Source organism: Carcharhinus amblyrhynchos, unplaced genomic scaffold (assembly GCF_965287045.1).
Source record: "Carcharhinus amblyrhynchos unplaced genomic scaffold, sCarAmb.v2.hapA scaffold_66, whole genome shotgun sequence".
NCBI classification, from domain to species: domain Eukaryota; kingdom Metazoa; phylum Chordata; class Chondrichthyes; order Carcharhiniformes; family Carcharhinidae; genus Carcharhinus; species Carcharhinus amblyrhynchos.
In genome coordinates, this window is record NW_027649806.1 from 899,957 (window position 1) to 910,924 (window position 10,968).

The 10,968-nt window shown below is 45.5% G+C and overlaps 1 protein-coding gene across 1 annotated transcript; it reads left to right on the forward strand.

Moving 5' to 3' along the window:
• Positions 1-727: 727 nt before the first annotated feature.
• On the forward strand, positions 728-10,325 carry LOC145337723 (putative G-protein coupled receptor 139). The gene is made up of 2 exons (XM_080182563.1): positions 728-809; positions 9,430-10,325. Exons 1-2 carry the CDS (start codon positions 728-730, stop codon positions 10,323-10,325), a joined length of 978 nt encoding a protein of 325 aa, XP_080038689.1.
• Positions 10,326-10,968: the final 643 nt, after the last annotated feature.

Below are 10,968 nucleotides of genomic sequence, written 5' to 3' on the forward strand. Positions count from 1 at the left end.
TTTAACGTGAGTCAGGCAACTAACCAGCACAGCTTACACATCGAGGGAGGAAACGAGAATCACACACAGACACGAAGAGAATGTGCAACACACACACACATATACACACACACACATGCTCACATACACACACACACACATACACAGACACGCACACACATGCACACACGCACACGCACACACACGCATACACATGCACACATACCCACACACACACACACGTGCACACACACATACACTCACAGAGACACACGCACACACGCATGTGCATGCACACCCACACGCACACACACCATTTAATGACCTCGGGGTCCTTACACTGTCAGACAGCAGTGGTAACCACTGTGTCGGGTACCGCGCCGCATTTTACGTTACAAACAAACTTTTATGATTTTTTGTATACCTTCTGGGAAGGTTTCAACGATGAGAGCTACATCCTGACAACATGTTGATGCTTTGAACAACTTTAGTACTTATTTCATGCCATAGTCACAGAAAATTTGCAATCTATTTACATGTTTGGAAATTGGAAATTGAAAGTGGAGAACTGAACTTGTTTGTTCACTGACTGTGATTAATTCCTGTCTCCCGGGACACGAATTGTGTCTCTGGGGGTTTCCCTCACCCATCAATAAAAGACTGCAGTTAAAGTGTGATCCCAGAGACTGAATGTGTCGATCATTCTGGAGAGGGGAAGGAAGTAACAGCTCACAACTGAGACAAGGGGATGGACGACGATATGATATTTGCAGCAGTCGTGGCGATAGAAAAGATATACTACCCCATCCTGGCTGGTATCGGGGTCTCTGGTATGTTGTTACCTCTTTAATGATTTTAATGATTATGTTTTTGCCTTTATTTATTTCCATGAAGTAGCGACACTCAGACATTAATCCAATGTTTTAATGCTGCTTTGTGACAGACAATGTTCTATGTTACAACCTGTGATTTTTCTCATATTCAGACTTTCATTTTCTGATTGCAATGATTTGGAAAACTCCGCAGTCATTTAGTTTTCTTGGTGCAAAATGGTCAAAGTTAGGTTCCAATTGTACTTGCTCCCAAAGTTTGAGATGTGTCTGGACATTAACCGATATAAAATGATTATGGATTGTGTCTGCAAAGAACAAGTACATAAAGTGAGAAAGTTGAGCAGATTAGAACATAAAAGTTTTTGCCGGGTCCTGCTCGCCCATCTGGCTGAAATATAAAGTTTCTTTTTTGGTCACAAGTAGGCTAACATTCATACTGCGATGAAGATACTGTGTAAATCCCCGAGTCGCCTCATTCTGGCGCCTGCTCAGGTGCACTGAGGGAGAAATAAGAATGGTCAATGTATTAAACATATACCTGTTTGGACTGGGGGGAGGAAACCACGGCACCTGGACAGTATTCACACAAATACAGGGAGAACGTGCAGAATCCACGCAGACAGTAACCCACGGCAAGATTCAAACCTGTGTCCCTAACACTGTGGGGTCGCAATGTTAACCACTGTGTCACTGTCTCGCCCTCAGTGCCCTGAATACATAATGCATTGTTTTCTGATCCAACAGTCACCGGCACCCTATCTTTTCCCATCCCTTGCTACGTACGAACCGTATCATTGGCTGGGAGAATAAGTAAGAGCGTGCAATGTCATTGAGGGAAATCTGTAGCCAGCCATATATCTGGAATGGATTTCTACTCGTATCACTTGGGAAAAAAATGTGATCAAAGCCAGAAGCGTGCATTAGCAAATTGTCTGTGGCAGATCAGTTCCGGTCACACTGCACGATCTGTAAATGATTATCTGGTGGTACATGATTTTATTGTTCATTAGAATTCGTTACACCAATTAAAATGACAACAGAATTTGCAACTCCACAGATTTTATCGTAGTTGATTTGATTGCAAATGGCAGTCAAAACTTCTTAACATCGATAATAACTAATGTTCGACTGATTCTCGCTGAGTTATTTACCGTTTCAGTTTTGACAGAATGGTACCCGACTGAGGGGTACAGTTGACACACTGACCTTATTTAAACCGATTGTTCTGTCCAGCGGTCACATCATAGCGTGTGAAATGTCTCAGTAACTCCAGTAAAGGTTACAAGAATAATAATTTGGAGAATGACACTCATTGAATTCACGGGTTTTAAGTGGGTCCGCCTTGTTGTCCAACGAGGGGCATACACGCGATGGGTCGTACTGGGGCTGCTCTTGGTTGTTCGAGAATAGCCCAGTGCTTCATGTCGTTAGTGTGTGCTTAAACTGGACCAGATACTGGGCAACACGACAGCTCAGTGACTATTGCTGATTGCTGTGCAGACACATGGATTTGGGCCAGTGTCTGTGGGAGTTTGCGCATTCTCCCCGTGCCTGCATGGGTTTTCTCCAGGTGCTCCGGTTTCCTCCCACACCCGAAAGATGTGCTATTAAGCTGATTAGTGTGACAAATTGTCCCTAAATTATTCTCCCCTTAATCTGTGATATTAACAGTGATAGTCACTGAGCTGTTGTGGTGCCCATCTGCTGGTCCAGTTTAACCGTACACAAATGACGCGAAGTACTAGGCCACTCTAGAATCATCCAAGAGCAGCCCACGCACGACCCACCGTGTGCATGCCCCTTGTTAGACAACAAGGTGGACCTGTGGAGTAAAAGAAAAAAACATCAACACATGTAACAGTTGATTTCCAGGAATGTCCCGAGGCTCTGATCCTTATTTAAAACCATCTCCTATAACCCTCCATCCCTATTTCGTTCATGTGTCTACCTAAGTAAACCTTAAACAAGTCCAGCGTGCCTGCCCCCACCACCTTACTTGGCAGTGCATTCCATACCCCCAAAACCCTCTGTGCGGAAAACCTTTCTCTAGCATCCAAATTATACCTTGCCCCCCTCACCCTAAGCCCGTGGCCCCTCATGATATTTGACTCCAATCTAGGAAAAAGCCTGCCACTGTTTACTCTATCTATATCCTTCATTATCTTATACACCTCTATCAGATCCCCCCTTAATCTCCGTCTTTCTAAGGAAAACAGCCCCAATTTACCCAATCTTTCCTCATAACCCAGTCCTTCCATACCAGGCAGCATCCTGGTAAACCTCCTCTGCACTCTCTCCAGAGTCTCCACGTCCTTCCAGTAGTAAGGTGACCAGAACTGGACGCAATACTCCAAATGTGGTCTAACCAACGTTCTGTACAATTGTAGTATTAGACGCCAGCTCTTATACTCTATACCCCTTCCTATAAAGGCTAACATACCGTAAGCTTTCTTCGCATCCTTCTCCACCTGTGTTGCCACCTTCAAAGACTCGTGTACTTGCACTCCCAGGTCCCTCTACATTTCTATACTCTTAATAGTTCTACCCTTTATCATGTAACTCCCCTCTACATTATTCCTTCCAAAATGCATCACCTCACATTTATCAGGATTAAATTCCAACTGCCATTTATCTGCCCAATATACCAGCCTATCAATATCCTGTTGTGTTGCCTGACACTCCTCCTCGTTATCCGCCAATCCTGCCATCTTTGTGTCATCTGCAACTTGCTGATCACACCACGTACACCCTCTTCCAAGTCATTCATATATATTACGAATTGAAGAGGTCCCAGTGCTGAGCCCTGCGGCACACCACTGGTGACAGACTTCCAGCTAGAAAAGGACCCTTCCACTACTACTCTCTGTCTCCTGTTACCAAGCAGTTTCTCAATCCATCTAGGTACCTGTCCTTGTATCCCATGAGCCTTAACCTTTTCAACCAGCCTACCATGAGGGACTTTGTCAAACGCCTTACTGAAATCCATATAGACGACATAAACGGCTTGTCCTTCGTAAACCGTTATTGTCACCTCATAGAACAAACATAGAACATAGAACATTACAGCGCGGAACAGGCCCTTCGGCCCACAATGTTGCGCCGACCAGTCTTATTTTTAAAAAAAAAACATTGACCCACTAATCTAAACCAATCCCTTTTCGTCCATAAACCTATCCAGAGATCTCTTAAACGCCCCCAAACTAGGCGCATTTACAACTGCAGCAGGCAGGGCATTCCAGTCCCTCACCACCCTCTGGGTAAAGAACCTGCCCCTGACATCCGTCCTATAACTACCCCCCCTTAATTTAAAGCCATGCTCCCTCGTGCTAGATTTCTCCATCCGAGGAAACAGGCTATCACCATCCACCCTATCTAAACCTCTAACCATCTTATATGTTTCTATAAGATCCCCTCTTAGCCGCCTTCTTTCCAGTGAAAACAACCCCAAATCCCTCAGTCTCTCCTCATAGGACCTCCCCTGCATACCAGGCAACATCCTGGTAAACCTTCTCTGCACCCTCTCCAAAGCCTCCACATCCTTCCTGTAATGTGGGGACGAGAACTGCACACAGTACTCCAAGTGCGGCCGCACCAGAGTTGTGTACAGTTGCAACATGACGCTGCGACTCCTAAATTCAATCCCCCTACCAATAAACGCCAAGACACCGTACGCCTTCTTAACAACCTTATCTACTTGATTCCCAACTTTCAGGAATCTATGTACACATACACCTAGATCCCTCTGCTCCTCCACTCTATTCAAAGTCCTCCCATTAGCCCTATACTCAACACATCTGTTATTCCTACCGAAATGGATTACCTCACACTTCTCCGCATTAAACTCCATCCGCCACCTCGCGGCCCAGCTCTGCAACCTGTCCAAGTCACCCTGCAAACTTCGACACCCTTCCTCACAATCTACCACACCTCCGACTTTGGTGTCATCAGCAAACTTACTAATCCACCCAACTATACCCTCATCCAGATCATTAATAAAGATTACGAACAGCAGTGGCCCCAAAACAGATCCCTGAGGCACACCACTCGTAACCGAACTCCATGATGAATAATTACCATCAACCACCACCCTCTGTCTCCTATCTGCTAACCAATTCCTGATCCAAGTACCTAAATTACCACCAATCCCATACATCTGCATTTTCTGCAGAAGCATACCATGGTGAACCTTATCAAACGCCTTACTAAAATCCATATATACCACATCTACCGCCTTACCCCTATCCACCTCTTTGGTCACCTTCTCAAAGAACTCAATAAGGTTAGTAAGGCACGACCTTCCCGCTACAAAACCATGCTGACTATCTCTAATCAATTCATTACTCTCCAAATAACTATAAATCCTATCCCTAATAATTCTTTCTAAAACCTTGCCCACTACAGAAGTAAGACTCACTGGTCTATAATTCCCAGGGAAGTCTCTGCTCCCCTTCTTAAACAATGGGACAACATTCGCTGTCCTCCAATCTTCCGGTACTATACCAGAGACCAACGACGACCTGAAGATCAGAGCCAGTGGCTCTGCAATCACCTCTCTTGCCTCCCATAGAATCCTAGGGTAAATCCCGTCTGGACCAGGGGACTTATCTATTTTCAACCCATCGAGAATATCCAACACATCCTCTGTATCAACTACAATACTTTCTATTTTACACCCCTTCACCCCAGTGACCTCCTCAGCTACATTCATATCGTCCTGCGTGAACACCGAAGAGAAATAATGGTTCAATGCCTCTCCAATCTCTTCCGGTTCCACACACAACTTCCCCCTACTGTCTGTAACTGGCCCTAATCTTGCCCTGACCAACCTTCTATTCTTGACATACCTATAGAACGCCTTAGGATTCTCCTTAATCCTATCAGCCAAAGTCATCTCATGCCCTCTTCTAGCCCTTCTTAACTCCCTCTTCAACTCCCTCCTAGCCAATCTAAAGCTTTCTACTGCACTACCCGAGCCCTCAAGCCTCATCCGAACATAAGCCTCCTTCTTCTTCCTAACCAACAAATCAACTTTTTTTGTGCACCACGGTTCCCTAGACCTACCAATTCCTCCTTGCCTGACAGGGACATACCTATCACAGACCCACAGTAGCTGCTCCTTGAAAAAACTCCACATTTCAGACGTTCCTAGTCCCTGTAATCTCCTAGTCCAACCAATGCTTCCTAATTCTCTCCTAATGGCCTCATAATTACCCTTCCCCCAGCTAAAACTACTGACCCGAGGTTCATGCCTATCCCTTTCCATCACTAAGGTGAACGTAACCGAATTGTGGTCACTATCACCAAAAAGCACACCAACTTCCAAGTCTAGCACCTGGTCTGGCTCATTTCCCAGCACCAAGTCCTCAAAAAACTCTACCAGATTCGTGAGGCTAGACCTCCCGTTAACAAAGCCATTCTGCGTATCCCTAATCAGATCACAACAAATTTACGAGGATGCTCCCGGGACTGGTGGTTTGAGTTATAAAGAGAGGCTGGATAGACTGGATTTTTTTTGTTCTGCAGCATAGGAGGCTCAGAGGTGATCTTACAGAACTCTATAAGATAATGAGGGACACAGATCAGCTAGATGGTCAACATCTTTTTCCCAAAAATAGAGGAGTCTAACACTACAGGGCATAGGTTTAAGGTGAGAGGTGAGAGATCCAAAATGGTCCCGAGGTGTATTTTTTTCAGACACAGGGTGTTGAGTGTCTGGACTAGGCTGCCAGACGTAGTAGCAGAGGTGGGTATATTTTGTATTTTAAAAACGTGTTTAGAAAGTTACATGGGTAAGATGAATACAGGAAGGGAACAGTCCTGCCTGGTGATTGTTGAGCGATGTTCATTCATCCGTTGTCGTAGTGTCTGCATGGTCTCCCCAATGTACCATGCCTCGGGACATCCTTTCTTGCAACGTATCAGGTAGACAACTTTTGCTGAGTTGCGAGAGTATGTACCGTGTACCTGGTGGATGATGTTCTCATGTGAGATGATGCTGTCCGTATCGATGATCTGGTTTTGCAGAGGTTGCTGTGGCAGGGTTGTGTGGTATTGTGGTCACTGTTCTCCTGAAGACTGGGTAGTTTGCTGTGGGCTAAGGTCTGTTTGAGGTTGTGCGGTTGTCTGAAATCAAGAAGTGGGGGTGTGGGGACGGCCCTGACGAGATGTTCGTCTTCATCAATGATATGTTGAAGACTCCGGAGAAGATGTCGTAGCTTCTCCACTCCGGGGAAGTACTGGACGGCGAAGGATACTCTGTCCACTGTGTCCCGTGTTTGTCTTCTGAGGAGATCGGTGCGGTTTTTCGCTGTGGTGCATCAGAACTGTCGATCTATGAGTCGAGCGCCATATCCTGTTCTTATGAAGGCATCTTTCAGGGTCTGGAGGTGTCTGTCACAATCCTCCTCATCTAAGCAGATCCTATGTGTACAGAGGGCTTGTCCATAGGGAATGGCTTCTTTAACGTGTTGAGGGTGGAAGCTGGAGAAGTGGAGCATTGTGAGATTATCTGTGGGCTTGCGGTACAGTGAGGTGCTGAGGTGACCATCCTTGATGGAGATGCGTGTCCAAGAATGTAACTGATTCTGGGGAATAGTCCATGGTGAGTCTGATGGTGGGGTGGAACTTGTTGATATCATCATATAGTTGTTTCAATGATTGCTCACCATGAGTCCAAAGGAAGAAAATGTCATCGATGTATCTAGTGTATAGCATCGGTTGAAGGTTCTGTGCGGTGAAGAAGTCTTGTTCGAATCTGTGCATGAAGATGTTGGCATATTGAGGTGTGAATTTGGTCCCCATGGCTGTTCCGTGTGTCTGGATGAAAAACTGGCTGTTGAAGGTGAAGACATTCTGGTCCAGGAAGAAGCGGGTGAGTTCGAATCATAGAACCCTACAGCGCAGAAAGAGGCCTTTCGGCCCATCGAGTCTGCACCGAACACAATCCCACCCAGGCCCTACCCCCATTTCCCTACATATTATAACCACTAATCTCTCTAACCTACACATCCCTGACCACTAAGGGACAATTTCTTACACGGCCAATCATCCTAACCCGCACATCTTTGGACTGTGGGCAGAAAGTAGAGCACCCGGAGGAAACCCATGCAGACACGGGGAGAATGTGCAAACTCCACCCAGACAGTGACCCGAGCCAGGAATCGAACCCAGGATCCTGGAGCTGTGAAGCAGCAGTGCTAACCACTGTGCTACCGTGCCGTTGTAGAATTGCATCTGGAAACTGGCAGTTGATGGCGTTGAGTCCTGAGACAGTTGCAGCAATGCCATCGTTGTGGGGGATGTTGGTGTAGAGCGCCGAGACATCCATTGTGACGAGGAGTGTCCCTGGTTCAACTACTCCATGTGTGCTGAGTTTCTGAAGGAAGACACGTCAAAACCTGGTGTTTCTTTATACAATGGGTTTCAGGATGTCCTTGATGTAGCCGGAGAGGCTCTTACACAGGGTCCCATTGCCCGATACGATGGGACGGCCGGGTGTGTTTGCCTTGTGTATCTTTGGGAGTTAGTAGAGGTCTCAAACACGGGGAGTGTGTGTGATGAGAGCTTGGAGGGTGTTCTGAAGGTGGCCTTCACAACACACGACAGCGTAGAGTCGCTGAGCAGAGACTGACAACCAAGTTCCGCACACATGTGGATAGCCTCAACCGGGATCTTGGGTTCATGTCACACTATCTGTAACCCCCATGTCTTGCCTGGGCTTGTAAAATCTCACTAACTGTCCTGTCTGGAGACAATACCCATCTCGTTAACCTGTGTTAATGCTTTCTCCACTCACATTGTCTGCACCTTTCAGACTTGAATAGCAGGTTAGCTGTAAAGATTTGCATTCTAATCAGTATTCTGTAAACTGTGTGTGTCTTTCTACGCCTTTCTCGGATCAGAATCTTCCACACACCTGACAAAAGAACACCATTTCCAAAAGCTCGTGGTGTTAATATCGAATAAACTGGTTAGAATTAAACCTGACTTCTTACGATATCTGTGTACACGGGGCATCCAATGGCCTGCCTTCAAACCCACTGTTTGTCACATCCTGAAAGACTTCAATCAAATGTGTGAGGCAAGATCTTCCTTCAAAAATCCACACTGATCATCTTTGACTAGTTTATATCTTGTGACGGGACAGTCATTCCAAGTTTTGGGGTTGTTTCTACTAATTTGCCCATCACCAATGTAAATCTGCCTGGGTGATAATTGTCTGCCACTGAATTTCATCCTTGGTTAAACAATGGAACCAGGTTTGCATTTCCCCAGTCCTCCCTCACCTCCCCTGTATCCAGTCCAGTTTGGGAGCATGGTGGCACAGTGGTGAGCACTGCTGCCTCACAGTGCCAGGGACCCGGGTTCGATTCTGTCTGAGGTCATTGTCTTTGTGGAGTTTTCACTTTCTCTTCTTGTCTGCATGGATTTCCTCCGGGTTCTCCCACAGTCCAAAAGACGTGTTAACCAGGTACAGTGGCCATGCTAAATTCTCCTCAGTGAACGCGAGCAGGTGCCGGTGTGTGGGGACAAGGGTAAATTCACTCTACATTAATCACAGCGGTAATGGTTTGCTCACATTCTTCTTCCTCATTTTGAAGCTTTTGTTTCATTGCAGTTAACTTGGTGACGATCATGATATTTTCTCGGGGAAAATGTGGACTGTCCAGTTCAACCACACGCTACCTGGTGGCCATGGCAACAGCAGATCTATTGGTCGTAATCCTGGACCTGATTTTGAGGCAGATTCCCATTGCGTATGAACTATCATTTGTGCAACTCATCCCCGTGTGTAACATTCACGCTGTGCTGCTTTACGCAGTCACTGACTGTACCGTCTGGTTCACCGTCACCTTCACCTTTGATCGGTTTGTGTTAATATGTTGTCAGAAGCTGAGAAATAAATACTGCACCAAGAGAATGGCGGCCTTGGTGCTGGGGACAGTGGCCGTTCTGTGCAGTTTAAAGGACACCACATGGTACTTTATGTTGACCAATTGGTACTGGTTGAACAACAGCCCTTGGTTTTGTTACATGAATGTTCTCATGATGCTCTCAGATGTGTGGGGAGCTATTGAGATATTCCATAGTATCTTCACGCCAGGGACCCCATTTGTTCTGATTCTACTTCTCAACTTTTTAACAGTCAGGCACATTTTAGCGAGCAACAGAACCCGCAGGAGACTACGGACTGTGAGCAAAGGGGATAATCACAAGGACCAAGAAATGGATATTCGACAGAAATCCATAGTTTTGTTATTTGCTTTATCGGGGAACTTCATAATCCTGTGGTCTGTCTTCATGATATATTCAATGTGGCAGCGACTTTTTAATCTTGGCTTTGATTCTGTGTACATTCCTCCTTTCATACTTGAAATAGGCTTCATGTTGCAACTCCTGAGTTGCTGCACAAACACGTGCATTTACGCCGTCACACAGAGGAATTTCCGGCAACAGTTGAAAAATATATTAAACGTTCCCTTTTCTGGTGTAGTGCAACATGTTAAATGTTAAAAATATAATCAATCATAATAAGCTTTCTCTCTGTAATCCAAAAAAATGGCTTTCATTTTCAGTTGTAACAATGTCCCATCCTGATCTATTAAAACCTGACAGGACCTCAAAATTCTGGAATTGGCCATTGTTCTTATGCAAGTGACACACAGTCGCTAGTGGAAGAAAATTTACCGTCACACAACAAGTGTAGAAAATATGAAAACAATTAATTCGATTAACTGACTAGAATGATTTGTCGTGAGGCACTAAACGAACCCCATGAAACAGAGAGACATTTTACATTGGATCTGATCAAGGGGACACCATGTCTTCCAAGTCACTGATATTACAATGCATTCAAATTTGTGTTTGATACGTGGACACCAGAAGCAGATACGCCTAATGGACATTGGCCTTTCAAAAACTCTGGACAGAGATGGAGACAATGGCTTAAAGGGGAGGACACATTTTCAAATGCAGAACGTCAGATAAATAAACCTCGTCCATGCCAACTCTCAGTCTGATGGGTTCATTGGCAGAATGAGATCCCTAACTCTGAGACTTCCAAATCTGCATCTTCTCAGACGGAAGACTCATCGAGAAGAGCCCACATCCAAGCAGCAGAATCTCAGAGAAAGACACTTATACCCTTGCACATTCC

What these genes read in the sequence shown, in the direction of transcription:
- LOC145337723 (XM_080182563.1), top strand. Translation starts at nt 728, where the DNA reads ATGGACGACGATATGATATTTGCAGCAGTCGTGGCGATAGAAAAGATA. An exon ending in GGCTGGTATCGGGGTCTCTG is followed by an intron (nt 810 to 9,429) that starts GTATGTTGTTAC and finishes GTTTCATTGCAG; the next exon opens with TTAACTTGGTGACGATCATG.